The following is a 23,484-nucleotide window of genomic DNA, read 5'->3' on the forward strand; positions in this document are numbered from 1 at the left end:
TGATCAACCCCTTTCGAATAAACCAAAAAAATGTCCTTACCGTCACAATGAAGATCATCATAGTAAAACATGTTTATTTCGTCAATAACTTTTACTTCTATGTAGTCTTCATTGTTTTCTATTATTAATTTACTCTTGTACTTCTTTTATTAAAATGTTATCATTAATAACATAATCATTTAATCAATTTCGATTTTTGTCAATTACAAAATGTATTCCACTATGATAGGGACCAAAACACTCTAATAATTGATTACATTGACATTAGAATCAATTATAGTTGCTCATTTAGGAAATAAATAATTCTAGTAATGGATTACATTCATATTATAATCAATTACAATAAGAATTATGAAAATTGGAAATCGTTTTACTCCTATACCACTTTCAATTAAAATTGAAAATCATCAACATCCTTCACGACTTCAACATAAAAGTTGTTTAGACCCTCACCGATTTTTTATTTGACCATTTGACCCAACTGAAATCATTTATCTCTTATAGCCTATTTCTGTAAAAAATTTAAAATTTATCTATTTAGGTAATATGTGCTTTGCTTACTTAAAAAAAAATCACATATTCATAAAATAGAGAAGAAAACACTTTCTGATAAAAATAAAAGGTTGAAGGCCTTTTAAAGAGAACCTGTTTTTCTCCCAACAGATATAAAACAAAGTAGAAAAACTTCAACAATAGAGATAAAAATGTACCAAAACTCTTTATATATATAAACTTGGTGGAATGGTATGAAAAGAAAACCAGCATTGTAAGACTTACGTTGTAACATGTAGTTGGTAAACACAATAGAACATGCCTACAATTTTTTATTGACTTTTTGAGGATTATTAGTGTATGATTATCTAAAGAGCAAAACCAAAGAATCAAAGAGGTAGGAGATATATATTGAAAAAGAGTGGAAACAATTTTGGGTGCTCCCTTTTATGACATTCCAACACGTATTAGTTAGGCAAAGTTACTTAACGTAATTTGCATGGATAGTGTCTATCAAATGGTCCTTTTCATCTTTGTTTTTTTCCCTCAATCCTCTCTGTAATTTCCCAACTATCCCTGACCTAACTCGTGAGAAAAACAAGACCACACATTTTCGAAATTTTCAAATGGTTGACAATTTCTAGAATACTTCAGAACTTGTGCTTTTTGGCTCTTATATATAAATGGTCCAAACAATAATAGCAAGTCAATAATTCATGAATCCCTCCGTCTCCTTCTTCGAAGTGTGTTCTTCTACTTAAAATCATTTTCGTGTATAGAAATTAATTCCAGTGTTTGATTTTTGCCAATCACGTAACCATGGGGAACCAACTTTGCAAAGGGTATCTCTCTCTCTCTCTATATATATATATATATATGATCGATCATGTTTATGGATGAACTCAGCTAGATTCTTGTTTCCTTTTTCACTTTCTTTGTTCAATTCTCACCAATTTTGTTGTTTTTTTCGGTAAAATTTGCAGAAGAAAATCAAGAACCAAGAAAAGGCCAATGGGTTTCATCCATAACCAAGCTTCACCCTCTCACACAGGAATTAGAACTGTGGGTGTTGAGAAAGTTTGTAACTTTTCCACTGATTCTGATCTCTGCATCTCCATAGCCACTTGGAACATGAATGGCCAGGTAGAACCTTATAAATTCATAGTATTTGTACATGAAATGTCCACATACCAAATATCAATGTTCATGGTAATTTGTAAGCTTTATGGAAAATCTTTTCAGAATATCTCAGAAGTTCACTCATCCCAATCTGTCAAGAGAAAAGTTTTTCACTTAATAGTGATTTCTTCTTTGGTAGAAACTTTTCATGACTTTATTCTGTGTCGTGTTCATGTAAGTGTTTTCATTTTCTGTGAATAGGTTACGTTTGAAGATTTAGCAGAAATGGTTGGTAGCAATCGTGAGTTTGATCTTCTGGCCGTTGGGTTGCAAGAGGCTCCTCCATGTCCGCGAAACAAAGTTGAACCTATGCTTTCAGCAGCTCTGGATGAAAGTCATACGTAAGAAAATATACTAAATTTACCAAACTTTTTGAATTTATGTTTTGCTTGTTTTGTTCTAATCCTAAGATTGAAAATACAATTCAATGTTTATCAAATCTTGGTACTTAAAATATGTTGTCACGAACCCTAGTGTAACTACATCCATTCATATTTATGTTTCGGGAATAATGGTAAAAGCACTATTCTAATTCATCGCTAACCTTAAAAGTCATTGGAACTTTAAAATATAGTTTATGAAAACTATAACAAATAAATTATTGATTTTTTTTATCAATAAATATATATAGATATATAAATGAAACATTGGAAGTGATCCAACTCGTGTATATACTTTTTAAAACACGAATGTACCCTTATGAACTATATCAACCCAATAATCTCTTGTGATTACAACAAAAGCTATCCCTTCTTTTATACTATTTCAAAAACCCATTGTATAAATTATTGATTATGTGAGCAAAAATAATTAGGTCATGGCTTGTGTATATTGTATATTTTGAACAGCCTTTAAGGGTTTGTGTGGACAAACAAATTTAGATTATATAAAAAAAATGTCACACTTTGAAGTAGATTTAGTAGAAAATTAAAATTCTAAAATGTTTTTAAATAATTTGCCAAGCATATATTCATATATTTGTGTGTGAACTTATTGAAACTTTTTACCTTTTGCCTTCATTCTTTCTGAAATGAAGCCTGATAGGTAAAGTTATCATGCAATCTTTGCAGTTGTATCTGTTTGGGCCAAAGGATGCAAGATCATTCATCAATGGTGAGATTTTATGCAAAAAAGTTTCTTAGGGTTAATGGTATAACTTAGTTGAAACCCCCACTAAATGTGATAATTTCATTTGAATTTTACATCAGAATTGAAGGTAGACAAACAATCTTTTGGAGGCTGTGGAGGAATAATTGGAAGAAAGAAAGGGGCTGTAGCAATTCGCATAAACTACAAAGGCATTAGAATGGTGTTCATCTCGTGCCACCTCGCAGGTAAATTATATTTAACACTAAAAAAATTAATAAAAGTCAATGGTAATGAGTAAAAAATTAATAATTAATAGTATGAGATTTATGTATATGTGTAACTATATAACTATATATGTTAATGTATTAGTGTGGATTTTTTGAAAACTAACTTTATGTAAAGTCGACTCGCTTTTAAGATTGACTCTACGTAGAGTTAATTGAGTTAACGTTAGTTCATCATTAGTTTTTAATTAAAGTACTTTAGTATCAATTATGTCAACCCACAATTAATTAAATTTTAAATTTTTAACAAAATAAAATATAAATAAAAATAGAGAAATTGTAAGAAGATAAGTATAGATGAGTATGAGTTAAGGGGATGATTATAGATAAAAGTTGTAGTGTCAAAATGGGTTAATATCTGTGAGTCAATCCGATCGCACATAAGTTTGATTCAAATTGGATTTAAAAAAATTGCAAATTTTGACCATGCTAAAATTGAATCCGGTCTACCCCATTTGAACCTGTAATGAGTTAGATTGGCTCAACAATCCACCTATAAATTTTAAATTATATTAAAAAATGAGAATCCTATATCTAAATGTTCTCACTTCTCTGACTTGATTTGAAGCGGTATAAAATATTGTGGATTTATCCATTCAAAACTCTATTTTTAAATTGTATCTAGAGTTAACATCATCTTAGATTGAACTTTATTTATATTTCAATTAGAAAAAAAATTGTTATTTTATTTTTTGGATTGAAAATAAAATTGTAATTAAGTGAATCAATGAATCAACCTGTTTAACCTTTCAACCTATGGTGGGTCAACACAAATTCAAATTTTTTGAACTCACTAATAAGTAAGTTGGATTTGGTTAACTTACTAAATGACCAACCTATAATGGATCGAGTTGGATGACCCATTTTGAAAATGTTAAATAAAATAGATGTATGTGAATAAACGAGAGGAGTGTATATAAAGGAAATAGGTGTGCATGAAGGAGATGAGCATAAAAAAGATTCATATGAAAAATGAGAGAAAACTTAAAAATGAGAATATTTATCATCTTAGGTTTGGATTAAAAATAATCTATAATTTTTGTTTATTATCACAAATTTGTATATATAAATTAGCATCACCTAATCAAACTTAACTTAAATAAATATTAAAAAATATTATATTAACATTAGATTTATCCACGCTAACATAGATAAGTAAAATTAACAATTTTATGTTTTTTACCTACGTCTTTTTTCTTTTTTTGAAATTAACTTTTATATGATGCTAGAGTCAAAATGAACTCACTCTACTAATATTATATTTAAACCGACGTTAATATATAAAAGCCAATTTAATATATATTTTTTTTGTAGAATACGATTTTCTAATAGTTAGAGATACTTACTAATAATTAAGGTATCGTTATACATTCTCAAGACAAATTGATTAAGGAATATTGAACACTAAATATTTTTAATTACTCAAGCTTCTTCTTCTTTTCATAAAAAAAATACTTACTTTTTTCTTTCATACATCATTATAATAAGTGTTAATTAGGGTAGTTCTAAGTAGCAGGTCCCATCAATTACAAAAGCTAATTTTCAGCATAGAAAAGAACTTTAGCCTAAAAACATTCTCTCTATATATATATTTCTTTATTTCTCTGTAGCTTTCACGTGGGCAATTATACAATATATGGAAACCCATGCATTAAAACCTAATAAAAATACATGAAAATAAAAAAAAAATACATGAATTAAAAATTACATTTACCTACATTTTAGGTTTTTAACATACAATTAAAATCTCTTTTTATTTTTTATTTATTTTTTATTTATTTTTTCAGCTCATGAACGCAATGTGGAAGAAAGAAATTCACAATGCAGACACATATCACACAGGCTATTTTCCAAGTTCTGGAACCCTTATGCAAGACCCTCCCACATTACTATCTGGTTAGGAGATTTAAACTATAGGCTTCAAGGGATTCATACATACCCTGCTAGAACTTTGATACACCAAGATCTTCATAGGGTTAGTTCGTTCAACTTTTCAACTTTTTTATTTATTATTTATTTTTTATTTTTTTCAAAACTAATTAATAACATAATACATATTAATTCCTTTTTTGCTATTTCAGCGTTTGCATAACAAGGACCAGCTTCTGCAAGAAGCAAGTCGAGGGCAAATTTTCAACGGCTTTTGTGAGGGAACGTTGACTTTCAAACCAACCTATAAGTACAACAAAGGAAGTAGCAACTATGATACAAGTCACAAGGTATCACACTTTTCAATTATCCTCATTAATACGCCATATAATTTCATGTCTTTCATTATTTATATATTTATATATTAATATGGTATAACTTACATGCTACGTAATTTCTAAAGTCAAATAAGAGAACTACACGGAAATTTTTTAAGATTTATCGTTCTGTGCATGTAAGCTTTTGAGAGATATTCATCGAAGAAAAGAGTTATTGTTTAATTATACATGGACTAAATCTTTGTTTGGTTGCAAGAAAAAGAAAAAGAAAATAGAAATAGATTAAAAGGGAATGAAATGAAAAAAAAGCAAAAGAAAAAGAAAGAAAGTGAAAAATATATTTGTTAGTTTGAATAAAAAGAAAAAAAAGGAAATTATAATTAATCTTTATAAAGTTCATACTAACTTAGATTAATATCAAATTCAGTTTAAGTAATACGATTAGATATCATATTGTAGAAAAAAAATATTTGGTTGAGACAAAAAAAAATCATTAAAAAATGTCACTCAAGTTTTCACAACTCTTTTTTCATATACAAATATTTTATAATAATAAAGTATTTGTAATGTTTTAGTCCATTAATAATATTTTGACAAATAATCAAGTAAATGATCGTTAACTGTTTCATATAAGTAATATAAATATTGTCAATATATTATTATTATTCTTCAAATAGGTTAACAAAGTATCAATAAAAGAAAAACAAAACATTACTAGTAAAACATAAGTTATTTTAATTTAGTTCATCCTCTCCTTGTCATCATATATAATAATATGATCGTTTGTGTTTAAATTTGTTTATTTACATCAACTAAAAAATAAAAATATGATAACTTTGTAGCTTATTAGTGAAAAAAATAATAAATTAAATTTAAATTTACTTATTAATATGGATATTAAAACTTATATTAAGAAGGTTTACCTTTTATTATATATTTTGGATCACCATAAATATCTATCTAGTGTATGAAATGTATGCATGTATGATTTTTAAGTGAGTATTATTGTTGGTGTAGATTAAGTTTCTTCGTCGTACCTATCAACCTATACGTGTATATACGAGCGGTTCAAAATACGTATGAGCAATTACGTAATGTATTATTTGTCTCAGGTACGAGTGCCAGCATGGACAGATCGTATATTGTACAAGATAGAAGACGAAAATAAGATGGAAGCAAGTCTGCATTCATACGAGTCCATTGATAAAATATACGGTTCTGACCATAAACCAGTAAAGGCACATCTCTGCTTAAGACTTCGTCAAATTCCAACAAAAACCTAGTCATTGCCAAACAAGACACTAGAATCATTCTTTCTTTCGTATTTAATTCTTATATGCAACTACATCCTTCATCAGCAAATGTTTATTACATATATAATCATTTGTAATTCCATGACAGTGCTCTACATCATTAATGTATAGTTTTTTTTTCCCTCCTTTCTCTATACCATCTCAATGTTTATGAAATTATATCAGTGTTTTCTTGTAAAAGTACACTAACATTATTTAGTTCTTATTTATCAATAACAAATGATATAATAAATCCAAAAAATATTAAATCCCGTTAAAATACATTCTAAACTAATAATTTTAATATCATATTAAACAATTTATTGTAATATAAATCCAATTTACAATAAAAAAAAATTATATTCATTTATGTATGTACGGTATGAATTTGATCGGTATGTCACCTGATAAAGCAATTTAGAAGAAGTGTGTATTGTATTAACTAAACGGTCAAATATAGTTTTCAGACTCTTCGGTTCATTTTGCTAATTATCAGATTAAGCTACTAAAAGCGGGCCTAAGTGATATTGAGCTACAATTGAATCATAGTTGGTCTATTTTAATCAAAGATCCATGATGAACCTATAAATTTTGAGGTAAATTAAAGAGATAAAAATTGGATTGATTGAATTGAAATACTTAATTACATTTGCTATTCGTTAATCGAAAGCTTACTTGAGCATCGAAAGCTTACTTGAGCATCGGAATACCTTTAGCAGATATCCATCGTTTGAGTTTTCTCGACCTTATACATTTACATACTGAAACAATTTATGTATTATTATTCAATTTTTTTATTTAATTACGTAGATCTCCAAATATTCTTTAAAGAAAAAACATTATATATAATTTCATAAAACATTCATAATTGTTGTAAAACATTAAATGTAGTTCTATAAAAAAAACTCAGAAATTGTTAGTGTAATTTATTCTTATGTGCTCCTAGGCTCTGTTAATCGGTCAACAAAATATATATAAAGAAAGAGAAAGAAGAAAAAAAACAAAGAAAATTGTGAATTTGTAGGTTAGTGGATTTAGAAATGGAGCATATATGGACACATAAGTCTTTTTCTGGTCGGTTATTGAGCTTTGACTGTTCTGTGATGTGTTTTTGATTGGTTGAGCAATTACCACCTAAAGCCACCGATGTTGAAATTGACCTATCATACCACACAATTTATTTCTATTTGATTTATTTCTTCTCGAATTTTTGAATCGGTTTTCGTGTTGAAGAATCGGCTGTGTTCTTCAAGTAAATTTAATGTTACTATTGTGTGTTAAATAGTGTTATATATAAATAATAATAAATAAATATTTGAATATTTTTTTTATCAAGTTCTCTTATCTTTAATCATTGGTGCATGGATAGTGACAACGAGGGTCTACAAAAATCGTCATTAATTTAAAGGAAAAAGTAAATATTATTTGTATACATTTAAGCAACTTATTTCTACAAATAAATATTATGAAATGAATTTCTGTATTTGTAAAGTTAGGGTCTATTACTAGTTATTTATGTCCTACCTTTTAAGTAGTCTACATTAAACTAAGTTAGCCAAGTTTTTTTCAGGTTAATTTTTTTAAGTTTATTTAATTCAGTGGCAATATTGCAAATCTACTTGCAGCATTCTTTTTTTTTTCATTAACAAATATTTGAAGGAGGATTTAACATTATTCACAAAGGGCTAGACATTGGGCTATTTATAAAAAACAAATCTTAAGATATAATAAACCAATGAATTCAAGATTTATGATTATAAGATATTAAATTATACTTTGTGAATTTAATATTTATGATAATAAGATATAATAAACCAATGAATTTAAGATTTTTACCCGCAATAACTTTATAATATTTTATTGTTTAAAATATTGTTAATATTAAACGATAACTAAGATATATACACACATTATACATAATACATAAGATTTCACTTCCTAGAAAATTATTTAAAAAATGGAAACAATTAAGTAATTTAAAATATCGAAACTTAAAAAATAAGTAATTATCTAAATTCTTATATTTCAAACAATTTTTTGCTTATACAATTGTCTTTTGCATGAAAAAGTAAAAACTCGTATATAAAAAATTATAATATGAAAATAAGATTTTATTTGGAATGACTACTTAGGTAAACCAATCTTATTTTTGTTTGTCATACATTTGATCTATTATTTTGTATAAAAAATGTAGACTAATTTTTTTTTATTAGTCACATTACATTTGATTCGGACCCATGAGTCTAGGAACCAACCCACATGGCACAATGTTTTATCATTTATTAAAATTTAATGATCTTATTAAATAATTTGAAAATTTTCCTCATTTAATTCTCATTATTATATGCAAAAAAATATAAAAAAAATTGGGGATCATCGTATCCCTTGCTCCTGGCTATACCAACCTAAACAATTAATCCATTAAATATGTATAATATTAACTCTTATTACTTAATTAAAAATGCCTAAGTAACAAAACTTCCTTAACACACCCAATAATCCAATTAAGTTCCAAAATCCAAACCACCAATTTTTATTACAACCATATATCTTCTTAACAATCAAATAACAAAATTTTATAGATTTAAAATTTTAGAATACAACAAGAAAATATATAATTTTTATTTATATATTTTTAAATTTGTATTCATTTAACATTCATCTTAAATAAAATTTAGATCTTAGGTATAATATTGGTTATCTATTTCATCTTTTTAATATATATATATATATATATATATATATATATATATATATATATATATATATATATTAAAAAATATATAATTTGTTATGTGGCATGCACTAAATAATAAGTTAAATTAAATTATTCTATCACATTCTTATCTTTTCGATAAAGAAAACTCTAAATATTTTGCTAAAATTTAGGATTATTTATTAGAAAATATTTTTTAACCGACTTTAATAAACCTTTTCAATGTCTTAAGGTTGCGAATGAAAGGATTTATTCTTTGTCTTTGAAAAATCGAAGAACAATGCTTCTTTTTCATTATAGGATTTTACTGCAATAGCATGCAAATTTTGTAATTACAATTTTTTATATTTTTTCAAAGATATATTATAAAATTTCTTACCAGAAGCTAATCATATATACTTTACACTTATAACACATGTCAAAATTATATAAATTGTTTAAATCCTACAGTGAGAAAATTAACTACGAGTAAACTGTGTAATTTTAAGTAACCGTCTTTCTTTCACTATTATAATTAAAAAATTATACAGTTAAAATACGCGACATAAAATAGTCACGTCACTAAATCTGTATATAACATGTAACAAAAGGTACAAACAACATTAATTATATTGTCAAATCAACCCAACATATTACCTATGTCTCATTAACACATGTCTTATCTTAATATTAATTTGAATATGAGTTAAGGTTAAAAATAATTAAATTAATGGTATATTCATTTGGGTATCTAATTATGTTTTTCAAACACAATAAAATAATCTATACTATTTTTATACAAATACGATTTTTTTTGACATTTTTTTTTCGATTATATCTTTTGGTAACCATTTTTTAAATTTAAATTATCTGTACCTATATCTGTTTATATTTATATACAAAGGGATTTGTTTTATTGTATATACTTTTCTTTTTCAATTTTATCTTTTAAGTAATTGCTATTTTAAATTAAAACAATTACATTATCATTTTTTAAATAATCATTAATTTAAATTTAAGTATTTTTTAAATTAAAATAATTATCTTACTATTTTATCATTTTTAAGATCTAATTTTTTCAATTCAAATAATTATTAGTAATAAAAAAACATATTTAATTACAAAAATGATAGAAATTATTTATTTTTATAATAAATTTTATTAAAAGTTATTTTATAGTTTAATACAATTGTACTAGAATAAAGAAAAAGATTAGACACACTGTGTTTCCACTAATTAAAGATAGAAAAATATTCATGAAAAGACATAACATAATTTTTTAGGTTTGAAATATAAATATTCATAATTTTTGTCCACTAAAAAAGAAAATCTCAAAATCCATTCTTTGGAATTCAAGGGTTTATTTAAATGATTAACGAAATCAATGAATTTAAACTTGATCTAAAAGTAATCCCCGCATCCGCATGAATCCCGTGTGCGTGTGCGCCAGGGAATATTTTCCCTCTCTTTCTACCAAACCAACCGCGTACTCTACTCAACGCATGAATCCCCACAACAACGCAATCAACGATAAACACTAATTAATTAATTGATTAATTAATTAATTAAATAAAATGAATTAACTAATTACAATCCAACAAAAACAATAAAACTCTGTTCTTCATCGTCCTTCTCCTCTCTTTATTCCATCATAAAGAAAAATCTTTTGCCTTTGTTTTTTTGTTTGTGCCTTTTTTCTTCACCTTTGGGGTCTCCTTGAGGAGAGGGGAAGAAGAAGAAGAAGGTGGACCCCACCAGGCGCACAAGCAAACACGAAACACATTCACACCAATTTCAAACCCATCTTCATCTTTATTTTCCTTGATCCTTCCTCATCATAAGGGTTTATCACTTTTGTGTTAATTACTTCAAATTATTTTTCTTTCTCGATTTTTTCTTCAGCCCCCAAAAACGCTTCCACGTTTCTTTCTTCTAATTTGACTTTCAAATCGTCTGCGTGCGTGCGCTTCCACTTTCTTCTCCTTTCAATCCTTCAATCAATCCTTGCAAATGTCAATCATCTTCACTCTTCGCCTTCCAACTCGTTTTTGAATCGTTCCACTTTTTCCTGCCAGCTTCTTTCCCTTAACACGCACCCAAAAAAGCGAGTTTTTTTTATCTTCTTTCTACAGAAAAGAGCCATATTGTTGTAATTACATACCTGTTGATTTATTAGATCATCACACACTTGTTTTCTTCAATTCAGTCTTGATTCTTCCGCCATTTGTTAAAAGGTGAATCCACGCACACTTGAAATTCGGGGTTTTGCAGCTGGCAGTAATTATGGTTGTTTGTTTTTTTATGTATTTAGCTTTTTTTTTTATATATATATATAATTTGGTCTTGTTTTGCAATATGCGCAGGAAGGAAATTTTTTGTTCTTTGTATGAAGTTGTAGTGATTCTTTTTTGAGTGAGTGGATGGGTTGGCTTAGCAGAATTTTCAAAGGGTCTGAGCAGAAGATTTCGGAGGGGCATTATAGTAAAGAGGATGCTGGTTATTATTTGCCATCGACTTCGGGGGTAACAACAAATGTCAGCATTCTAACATTCTAATCAACGAAAGGTTTTGAAAGTTACTGTTTTGTCCTCCTTACAGGACTAAGAGTTTGTTTGGATTGCAGGATGTTTGGAATCAGAACGAGAATGAGGATATAGATCGTGCTATTGCACTGTCGCTGGTGGAAGAGAGCGAGCGAACACACAATGTAAATGGTGAGTGATTTCAGCTCCTAAGACATCATTGAGTATTCTTGATTTGGTGCTGAACGAGCCAAGTGTTTGCCAGTGCATTTGTTTGATGTTTACTTTCTAAGGAACAGTTTGCTGTGGACTAATGCAATTTTGCCAAGTGCAAAATTTGGAATGCCCGTGCTGCTATTTTTCGAGTTTTCGATAGTGTTTTTTCCGCTGCCCCCCCTTTGTCTTCATTTTGTTGCTGTGAGAATTTTTATGTGAAATCTGTGATCAGATCATTTGGTAAATGAAAAAAGTTCTTGCTTTCTGTTCAATGTCTTATTTAAATGTGATTGTAAATGTGGATGCCACGCTTTTCTTTGAACGCATTGTGTGCAGTTTGGTGTTTTAAATTGTGGCTTAGCTTAGTTGGTAGCTTCACTTTCGATAATGTGCTAACTTAATTATGTACCAATTACTACTGTGTTGAAGATTGACTAATTTTGCACAGTTTTGTTTTTGTATCTATCTTTTTAAATATATATTACACTTATAGTAACTTTATTTTTGTGTAGATAATCTTTTCTAAAGTGTATTTCCTTATTATAAAATATATTACCGTTTCACATCAACAAGCCTCTGTCTGTTCTGTAGACAACAGATCACAGTTAGAAGAAGATGAACAACTTGCCAGAGCTTTAGAAGAAAGTCTAAACGTGGAGTCTCCTCCCAGATATGGAAATGAAAATGCGTATCAACCAATTCAGTATTTCCCCATGGGGTCCAGGTACGAGTTAGATGTTGGATAATAACAATGTACGAAGTTGGTATCATAATTCAGCACTTCTTTTGTTTGATTACTTCGATTCATATGTTAAAAGAATCATCTTCACTTGTCTATTCACCATTTGCCGTAGGGTCACAAGTCCTGGTTCTATAAATTCTCACATTGACATATACTGCCACTGCTTGTTTGAAATTCTCTATTTTGACAAATATTTATCCCTTAGTTGGTGATCAACATATTTTTCTTGTAATTTCACTTATTTGTGCTGGTCTTTTTGAAATACTTATTAACTGATATTGCTATGACTAATTAGTCATTTCATTACCAATATTTTTGGTAAGAGTGGTTTATCTAACTGGGTTTGGTGGTAGTCTGCATACCTTGATCTCATCCTTTTCCTCCTCCTTAAATAAATACCTTGTTCGAAACATATCATAAAGATGCATTAGTTTAGTGAAACTGCTGCATTTGGACTAATTTACAGCTAAATATTAATATTATAATATACATTACTAGACTCCATATTATTATGGGATGAATTAGTACCAAATATCCTCAAGTACCTATGAAATCCACTTGCAAAGAAGTGATATGATTATCTGTTAGGTGTTAGGAACACATTCTTTTGAACACTCTTACTGATTGAAATTTATTTAAAATCACAAAATTGGTGTGTTTCAGAACTTATTTAATGGCTCGCACTTGATTTTGTATTTTCAGTAAATTTTAACCAATAAGAAAGTGTGTAAGAGAGTGTTTTCTTACCTATAGACCATCATGCTCAATGATAAAGGAGAAAACATCTATCCCAGTATCATCCCGTTTATTTTCAGTTGTTGAAATTATTCTCTTCTTTCAATTTTCTATACCTTCATAATATCAATAATGTTATGCAGATAACTAAAGTTGTGTAGTTATTTACATAATAGGATTTGTGCTGGCTGCTATACTGAGATTGGTTATGGGCGATATCTTAATTGCTTGAACGCATTCTGGCATCCTGAATGCTTCCGCTGCCGAGCTTGCAACCTACCAATCTCTGATTATGAGGTGCTAAAATTTCCATTTACCTGCCACATTACTTGTTTTTTCTATTTTCATAAATGGTTTTCATTCTTGACTTACAGTTTTGTTTTTGCTTATTATTATTGCAGTTCTCCACATCTGGGAATTACCCTTACCATAAATCATGTTATAAGGAAAGCTACCACCCGAAATGTGATGTCTGCAAGCACTTTGTAAGTATTTTGAACAAGCTTTAGTGAAAAATGCACTCAGTACTCCTTAGATTTACTTATATAATGACATGCACACCATTGCTATTTTTGACCTATCACTTGTTAGTTGTTACCCCAATAACACCCCTTAGCTACCTTTGATTAAAAAAATCCAATTCTCCTATGCTGTCCACACCCATGTTCTTTTTTATCCTTTCACTGAGAACACAACTCCCTTACACAGCATCACTCTCTCACATCTTCTTTGCACTCAGCATCACTCTCTCACATCTTCTTTGCACTCAGCATCACCTATCTGCATACACGTTCATGTACACCTTCATGCCCACAAGCAAGATACTAAAGTTCTGGCTGTAAACTTCTTATAGGAATAACAACAGCAATACATGTTTTGTGGATCAGCATCTAAAGACTAAACAACACCAAATCATTTGACCAAACCATTCTCAAATTTGTGTCAACCATTACCCCCATCAGACTTTCAACCACTCAATCACAAAAGCCCCAACCATGTCCAACTTCTTTTACTGTGAACCACTCCCTGTACCCATGACTATGGATCAGTATATCTGCCAAATGGTTCTTACTCTCCCTGCAGAAACCACAAAATTGCCCATCACCCGCAATGTCTCCTTTGGTCTCAATTTAACAACACCTCTCCTTTCAGTGACTGCCATCACCTCAAGGACTTGTCCCAACACCTCATCCCCCATTTCATGCCCTGAACCAAAATAGGTGCACAGGATTCTCATTGGTGCCCAGTTCACAAACCAGCCTTTTACAAAAACTTCAACATAGCTAATACAAGCATAGCTTTTCACCATGTTCAACCATTGTGGCAATGACATTCTTACTGCACAACCTTCTTACTGGATTGACCATTGTTGATTCGATCATCTTGTTCATCCAAACTTGTAGACATTGTTTGAGTCATTCATGATTTTATCAGTTTGATTTTCTTGTTAGAATTAAAAATGACTTTCTTGTAAGTTTTTACCTTTACTTTGGCCTCATATCTCATTGCCTGTTGCTGTTGATTTTTGGTAATATATATTTTCACAGATTCCAACAAATCCTGCTGGTCTTATTGAATATAGGGCACATCCATTCTGGGTCCAGAAATATTGCCCTTCTCATGAACATGACTGTACCCCACGATGTTGCAGTTGTGAGCGAATGGAGGTTAGTATGAATGGATTATATTTATCTGATATAAGCTTGCCTGGGGAGAAGTGGATGAACTTCTATGGTGCAAAGTAAAAAGAGTGTACTGAAAATTTTCTCTCTTCATTTTCAGTCGCAAGAGGCAGGATATATTGCGCTTAAGGATGGCCGGAAGCTCTGTTTAGAGTGTCTGGATTCTGCTATCATGGATACAAATGAATGCCAACCCCTTTATGCTGATATACGAAGATTTTATGAAAGCCTAAATATGAAACTGGATCAGCAAATTCCACTACTATTGGTTGAAAGACAAGCACTGAATGAAGCAAGAGAGGGAGATAAGAATGTAAGAGAAAATGCATTGTCATCTGTGTGCAGTAAATATAGTAACATGATTTAATTATAACGACATTCCTTTATCCGACATACTTGGAACTATTTTTTGGATGTTTGGCACTATCTACACAACTCATATTAAAAGGAAAATACTGCCTTTTGCTATTGCTATTGCTATTGATAGCTTTGCAAATTCTATCTGACTGAGGTTTTTCTCCTGTGATATGTTAACTTCATACTCTGTCAAATAATTCAGCCCGACATGTGTGATGTTGAAAATTGAAGAGCAAACGAAACAAAATAAGTATATTCATATTTGAAGTTTAATGCTTGGTCTGTCAAATAATTCAATCTTGACATGCATGATATAGAAAATTGAAGAGAAAAAGGAAACAAAAAGAAATATATTCATATTTGGAAGTCTAATTTTTGTAATAAATAATACTGTCCAAGTCAAAATGCTTTCAACTATGAATCTTTAATTCATACTTAGTTCGTGATTAAAACAGTGCTTTTCCATTTCATCATGGGCAGGGACATTATCACATGCCGGAAACCAGAGGGCTCTGCCTCTCAGAGGAGCTCAGCACTGTAAGATTTCGTGTTATTTTTTCTTTGGTGACACTAATTGATTTTTATGGTTAGACGATAGAATTTCTTTAGAACGAACCATTAACAATCTATGGTACATTCCATGTAAACTTTATCAGTTCTCAAGACGACCTAGATTTGGGACAGGAAATGGAGCAATGGACATAAGAGCACAGCCATACAGGATGGCTCCACATTGTGATGTGACAGCTATTCTCATTTTATATGGTCTTCCAAGGTAAACAAGTTGTAACTTGGCGACAAACTAAATGCGTATGAGCATATAAATAATTTAAAAAGTATCAAATCCAGAAGAGAAGAAAATTTCCCAAGGATTAACACATCTGTCGGCAAAAGATCCATATGTAATATTTTTCTAGTTGCAGAGACCCAATTGCAATTCGGTGCCTTTTTCATTTGTGAATTTAGTCCCCCTATTTTGTTTTATGAATTTGATTCTCTTAGTATTTTGATTGTGCAATTTTGGCACTGCGCTAAGACTGACAGTGGCACAGAGCAATAGTGAAGGATCAAACTCAGGAAAAAAAATTGGGGAGGCAAATTTGGTAAATGAGGATAGTAGATAGACCAAAAGTTCAATCAAGCCTTGTATGTTAGACAAAAGCAATGTATTTTACCTGGGCCTTTTACTTACATGGCTAAATAAGAATGAAAGAATGTAAAAGATGCAAATTGTAATATTCTTCTCCTTGGCATCCATAGGTTTTGCTTATGTGAATTCTCTACTGCTTCAAGTAGAAACCCGTGTGTTCTTTTAGAATTTTGAAAAGGAAGTTAACTAGAAAAGTAATATCTGCAACCAAGCAACCGTTGCCTTGTTTTTATTAGTTATATAACATTTCTCCTATGCATGCAAGATTCTTTGGGTTTTTGCTCTCAGTGTCCCGACTTTTAGAATAATAGATCTTCTGAGAGAAAATCCCACCCCTTCCCCTTCCTTTGGCTACAACTTTGATTTCATCTGTTGATATCATTTACACATGAATTCTATTTTTGACAGATTGCTCACTGGATCGATCCTAGCCCATGAGATGATGCATGCCTGGCTTCGACTTAAAGGTACTATTTTATTGTAGATAATTTGTTTCATTAGGATTTATCCATTAAGTTGTTGCAATTGGGATGTATTTGTTTTGGTTACGACATGTAAACTGTTTTTCATTTGAACAGTTAAGATTAATCACCTAGCATTGAACCAATGTATTCCGTTGGGGTTGTCTCTCAAATTTATGCTATAATATGTGTTTGTTTATGAAGGTTATCGGACTCTAAGTCAAGATGTTGAAGAAGGTATCTGTCAGGTTTTGGCTCATATGTGGTTGGAGTCTGAACTAAGCTCTGCATCAGGCAGCAACTTTGTATCAGCTTCATCCTCATCTGCATCACACACATCTAAAAAGGGTAAAAGACCTCAGTTTGAGAGGAAGCTTGGGGAGTTCTTCAAACACCAGATTGAATCAGACATTTCCCCTGTTTATGGAGATGGGTTTAGGGCAGGTCAAAAAGCAGTGCGTAAATATGGTCTACAAAGGACCCTTCACCACATCAAGATGACGGGGACTTTTCCATATTAAGTACACAGAGATACTCCATTAACATATTGTTTTTTCATTCTTTCTTCATATAAAGCCTGGCCTGTTATTAGAAACCAAGGTCAAGGTGTGCTTTAGGCATTAGCTTCAACGAGTTGATGATTTTTTGTACTTGTAATTATTGATGCTGTTGCGGTATATTCATTACATTCACATTTTTTTTCTAATTTATCACACTGCTACTTTTTGGAATAGACTCTTAAACTCTGCTATCTCCGAAAACTAACAATAAAGATCACTTTCCTCACAATACCTATATTCAGCTATCTTTTTGTTTACTCGTTACGTTTTATTCAGTTAATAAGAAATCAGGTGGCCACCGTGTAAAGGAATAACGATTGGTAAAAACAGATGCTAGAGGACTAAGTAATGTCTGTTTAAATGAATCAATTTAAAATTTTACATGAAATACGTATAATATATTCAAATTAATTGCAAAAGTAATGGAATTCTACATTCTATCTCAGCTAGCCAAAGTATATTTTCACATCTCCATGCTGAGACTATTGTGGATGCTGGGACTACTGTTGATGCTAAGTGGTAATATTTGGTCCATATAACTTACATATATTTTCAATAAGCTAGAGACTACCTCTACCATGCTTGGCCTCTCTTCTGCTTCTTCAATCAAGCAGGTTAGACCTAATTTAACTAGCTGGAGAGCACACACTTTCTCATTATTTCCAGTGAAGCTAGGATCAACGAACAAACTCACCTTCTCTTCTTCATTCTCCTTTTCAATGAAGTTTACTATGACTACATGAAGCATTGCTTCTCTCTCTTCTGGTATAGTAACAAAATCATTACTTGTGATCAATTCCAACAGTACCACTCCAAAAGCATAAACGTCCATTTTGGCGGTGACTATCCCTGCCTCATGATACTCTGGAGCAATATAACCACTCTCCATATCTGACAAGGCACAACTGGAAGTTATTTTCCTTTCTGATTCTTCAGCAAGTGCGAAATTTGCTATCTTGGCTCTCAGATCTTTGTTTAGAAGAATGTTTCCACTGTTTATGTTCCTGTGCACATAAGAAGGTTCCGTGAAGTTGTGAAGATACTGAAGACCATTGGCAATATCCAGAGCAATCAAAATCCTCTTTGCCAAAATCTGGTGCTCGGTAGTCCTGTTTTTGCTTAGCCATTCTCTCAAAGAGCCATTTTCCATATACTCATAAACAAGATAAGAACAAGCATCGTTTTCACAGTAACCCTGCAACTTTATCAGGTTGAAATGATTGATTCTTTTCAGCAAATTCACTTCCTTGGATGCATCTCCTCTCATTTTTTTAACAGCCAATATGTTCTTCTCTTCACCAAATACCCCACGAAACACTGAACCTTTAACTCTATTCTTTGAACTAAAATTTTCTGTGGCCTCCTTTATTTCCTCAAACTCATAAACTTTAGAGTGATGCTCAATGATTGCTATCTCACCACGGATATCATCTGAAGATAACCTCTTTGCTTTCTCACCTTCTTCACCTCTCTTAACGAACCTTGCAGATCTCTTTCTGAACAGAAAAACCCCATAAAGGACAGCACACAGAACCACAATGGAACCCCCCGTGGTGGCAATAGCAGTGTAGAATTTCCTCTTTGACTTGCACTTCATGGAGCTGCAAACAAGAGGAGGTGACATATCTGGTGGATCACTAACAACTTTGGTCATTGAACTCAGAGGTTCACTTGGCAAAGGAATCAGAACAGTTGTGAAGGGAAAAAGAGATTCTGTTGGTGTGTTAAAACCATTGGCATCAACCACATTCCTTGCTGCTACACTGAATCTTGTAGCAATGCTTGTAATGTTATCACCCCAGTTCACCGAGTATGTCAGCAAATACTTGGTGCCGTCCGTGACCTGATGCATTGTTGGACAAGCACATCTGAGTGGCACGTGCAACTCCATGCCAGGAAGCAAATCAAATTCCCCATATGGATTAGCACGCATGAGCGAATCACAAGTGGTCAAACCCTGAAAAGTATTATTTGCCACTGTGAAATACGTTGGGGATTGCCCCAATACATATTCAGTTTCAGCTTGGTAATAGTCCCTACTTAAACAAGAACAGTTCAGAGGGACAATCATTTCTTTCCCAGTTGGGAACTCTGTGAGCACAGTTACACCATTGATTCTTGCAAGCTCTTCTGGGTTTGATGATGTGAGGTTGGAAACTGTGAGTATGGTGTTAAAAGGAGGCCTTGATTTGAAGATTAAGAAGGCCATGCATGATTTGTTGAGGCCATTGCAGGTATAAAGGAATGAAGGTGAAGGCCCCATTTTGTCATCATTCTTGCAGCTGAGAATTGAATTCCCAGAGTAATTTTGCTGTGCATTGCCATCAAAACAAAGAAGAAAAAACGTTATTGTGAAGAGAAATGCAACATGATTCATGGTGAGATTGTGTTAAAGACAAAAAGAAGACTACGAAAAAACAAAGTGAGAACACATTTGAGTGTGATAATTTAAGATGCTTGAGTCTCATTGTACCACTATTATAGCAGAATAACGCGTGAGAATTTTGCTGACTAATTCAGTATACTACAGAAAACAATAGGCAATTGCCAAATGCTGTTTGGGACCACTGTTTCAGTGTACCATGATTGCTTTAAGAGATGAATTACATAACTGTGATCATATTTAAAAATTGACTTGGTTTTGGGGTTGCTTCATATTATATTATGCTGTGATGTAAACTATGGGAAAAATGAAGATAAAGAAGAATGTGGATTATTTTAATCATTCAGAGAATGAACCAATCTATAAAAATATACAGCAACTTGCATAAGGTTGTTGTAGATTTTGTCCTTGTATTTTCGTTCTCGAGCTGAGGCTGCCACGGTTTATCTTACTAATTAGATTGTTATTTTGTACATTTTCAAAATCTTACTTTTAATTACATATATCTTTAATTGCTTCATATCATTTTTTTTATGCATATATTTTGATACATATAAACTTTTTATATTTATTTTGACACTATCTTTTTTTTAAATACAAAAACTTACACTTTTTATAATCATTTTATCTTTATATTATATATCAAATAAATGTAACAATGTGTCACTAAACTCATAAAGTTGAAAGTTAGATAAATACTTATTATAATAATTTTGTCTGTCTTATAATTTAGTTTTTGTTGGTATATATCTCATGCAATAACTTCTTACAACCTCTTCATCTAAATGACATAAATCTCGATAGGCTTTTACTATCTTATGTTTTTGTTATATGACTAAGTCTATTGGTAAAACTTACATTTGAATCATTGCCTCATAATACCTAGCTATTCAATTTTATGAATTATCCATCAATCACATTTTTGTGATTCTACATCAACATTCTCAATTCAATTTATATCTTATGTATATTGTTGTCTTTTGAAAGTTTTGGAGAGAGAGAAAATTATGTTATAATGTGAACATTTGAATTTCAATCATCTAAAATAATTTTTTTCAGACTCGACATTCATGTAAATTAAAAAATTTTATGGACTACTTCAAAGTTAATGTTTTTTAGAGATTTAGCAATATTTTGTTTTCGCTTATTTGATATTATTATTATTATTATTATTTATTATAGTTTTATTTTTGATAGTCTTTAAAATTTAATTTTAAACATTTTAAATGGTGGTTACTGGAGTTGTAAATATTTAAAAATTCTACAAGTATTTTAAGATTTAAAATAATTTTTAAAATGTAATTGTAATAAAATCCAATTGAATTCAACCAAATCATTCTTAGCTATACTGATTTGATTAGCTTTGATGAAAATTTGCAAACCAGATCATTTTAATTAGTTCTATTTATATTCTGTAAATCCTAACTAAAATGACCTTGTTAACTTTACTAAATATGAACATTATTATTATTATTATTATTATAAAAATATTAGTTGCATGCAAATAAGAAAATATAGTATAATATGCTTCTCCTCCAAAGTCAAATGTTACATTACCAATATTAGTTATCGTATACGCAATCTTAAAAGTGTTGAAAATAACATTTTAACACACTTCATTTAATTCATCTATTCTAATTCTTCAATTTCCTCTCATAATCAATCGGAGATGTATAATTTTCTCATCTTAGATACAAACAAATATACTACGATGAACTTAGATTAAATTAAAAATATAAAAAAGTATTATATTTTTGTTAACAGAGAATTTTACACCTATTTTTTTCAACAAATAAACCTCTTAAATTTTTACAGAAGAAAATAATTATTATCATGATATTAATTAAACCTTGATTCTAATACATAAAACATAATTAAAGATAAATTAAGGATAACGACATATACAAATAGCCTTAGCTAATACAGCCGCCGGCCAGCATCTCTTTGTTGGAAAAAAAAAATAACAACAAAGTCAGACACAGTATTATAAATACCCAACATTTTATTTAATATTGCTAAAATCGATATTCAACTTCTCCACTTTTCAAAATGTCTAAGAATATACTTTCAATTTATTTATAAATAAATAATTAAATAAAAGGTAAGATATTTTTTAATATTTTCCAAGTTATCATGAACATATATACATTTACCTTTCGAAGTTAAATGGAAAATATACTTCTACAAAAGTTTAGTGTGTAAATTAATTTTGATTTATTTGAGAATTTCAATTCATTTTATCTTCCTAAAAATACACAACGTACGAAACATTATTTTCTGTAACGCTCCAAAATAATTTTTTTTTTCTCTCCCATTGTAATAATTTGTCAAAATCATATTCAAGAAATTAACAAAACAGAAAAACAAATCATACAATAACTGAGTTTTATATTATAAAATAGATAATATTTTAAATATTTTTTTTCTCTTTTCATTCTCTAAAATTAAAATTTTAGATATGTTTTTTTGTTCCACCCAATAATATGTTTAAAAATTAAAATTTAAGTCAGTTTAAATATTTTTTTTCTCTTTTCATTCTCTAAAATATTTCTTAAGAATAAAACTATAACTGAGTTTTATATTATAAAATAGATAATATTTTGAATGTACGTGATTTATCCTACAATATTATTCAATTAGCTTAAAATTAAAACGTGACACTTGTAAGTTAATAACAAGATTTTATGATAATATTCTTTTAGTCACTCAATCCAATAAACAATTTGTTTGAATTAAATTTTTCTTTTAAGTATTCATAAAATGAGAAAATAAGAAGTGATTAATTCAATCGTTACACGTTTATACTAACACATAAAGTCAATGCAATCCAAATAATTCAGCACGTTTTTATATAATCTTCTGAATTGGTTAAAAAACATGTTACCTAATAAAAGTTGTCAAAAAAATGTTAACCTGTTTTAGATACACGTGCCTTTTTACTTTTTTTTTATAAAGTGAATTTGTTAATCTTTCTCAAATTTAAGCTTGATCATTTTTATGGAAGCAGTTTTCTATTTTCTATTATTATTTATTAAATCACCTCATACCCATAAATTTATTTTCTAGAAAATTTAAATTCTCCCAATATTTTTTATTCTTTTAAATATTTTGATTTTGTCTTGTATAATTTTTTCTTTGCTTTTTATCTCTTTGAAATTGGAAATCAATGCTTTTTATTAATAATATTGCATGATATTATTTATTTATTTATATACTCCAAAATATCAATTAAACCTTTCAAGTAACCCAAATAGTAATTTTGACGTAATATAGTGTTTAAGAAAGTAAAATAAGTATTAAGAGTTAAATATAGTGATTTAAAATTTTAAAGGGATGGCATTTAAATAAACACTTCATAAGAACTAAAATCAAAATGTAAAATATGTAGACTAAAAACTTTGATTTCAAATTTTATAGAAATGAAAAGAAAATATGAAC

General features: G+C 29.8%; 3 protein-coding genes across 4 annotated transcripts; 2 read left to right on the top strand and 1 right to left on the bottom strand.

The window, feature by feature from the left end:
• Nucleotides 1–1,197: 1,197 nt before the first annotated feature.
• On the top strand, nt 1,198–6,654 carry LOC108341126 (type IV inositol polyphosphate 5-phosphatase 11). The gene is made up of 8 exons (XM_017578774.2): nt 1,198–1,334; nt 1,476–1,635; nt 1,873–2,012; nt 2,708–2,784; nt 2,880–3,005; nt 4,832–5,019; nt 5,126–5,263; nt 6,364–6,654. Exons 1-8 carry the CDS (start codon nt 1,312–1,314, stop codon nt 6,532–6,534), a joined length of 1,023 nt encoding a protein of 340 aa, XP_017434263.1. The 5' UTR covers nt 1,198–1,311; the 3' UTR covers nt 6,535–6,654.
• A 4,219-nt stretch (nt 6,655–10,873) lies between these two features.
• On the top strand, nt 10,874–17,809 carry LOC108320515 (protein DA1). Of its 2 annotated transcripts, none has more exons than XM_017551968.2 (12): nt 10,874–11,524; nt 11,602–11,772; nt 11,862–11,952; nt 12,568–12,700; nt 13,630–13,750; nt 13,855–13,938; nt 15,001–15,120; nt 15,236–15,448; nt 15,973–16,029; nt 16,149–16,267; nt 17,051–17,109; nt 17,308–17,809. In XM_017551968.2, the coding sequence occupies exons 2-12, from the start codon at nt 11,659–11,661 to the stop codon at nt 17,622–17,624; spliced, it is 1,428 nt and encodes a 475-aa protein (XP_017407457.1). In that variant the 5' UTR covers nt 10,874–11,524; nt 11,602–11,658; the 3' UTR covers nt 17,625–17,809. The 2 variants fall into 2 exon arrangements, with proteins under 2 accessions (XP_017407457.1, XP_017407448.1); XM_017551959.2 differs by having other exon boundaries at nt 10,874–11,472.
• Nucleotides 17,466–20,288, bottom strand: LOC108330256 (lysM domain receptor-like kinase 4). Its single transcript, XM_017564755.2, has one exon. The coding sequence runs from the start codon at nt 20,038–20,040 to the stop codon at nt 18,127–18,129; it is 1,914 nt and encodes a 637-aa protein (XP_017420244.2). The 5' UTR covers nt 20,041–20,288; the 3' UTR covers nt 17,466–18,126.
• Between the last annotated feature and the right edge of the window lie 3,196 nt (nt 20,289–23,484).

Source organism: Vigna angularis, chromosome 7, assembly GCF_016808095.1.
Source record: "Vigna angularis cultivar LongXiaoDou No.4 chromosome 7, ASM1680809v1, whole genome shotgun sequence".
NCBI lineage: Eukaryota > Viridiplantae > Streptophyta > Magnoliopsida > Fabales > Fabaceae > Vigna > Vigna angularis.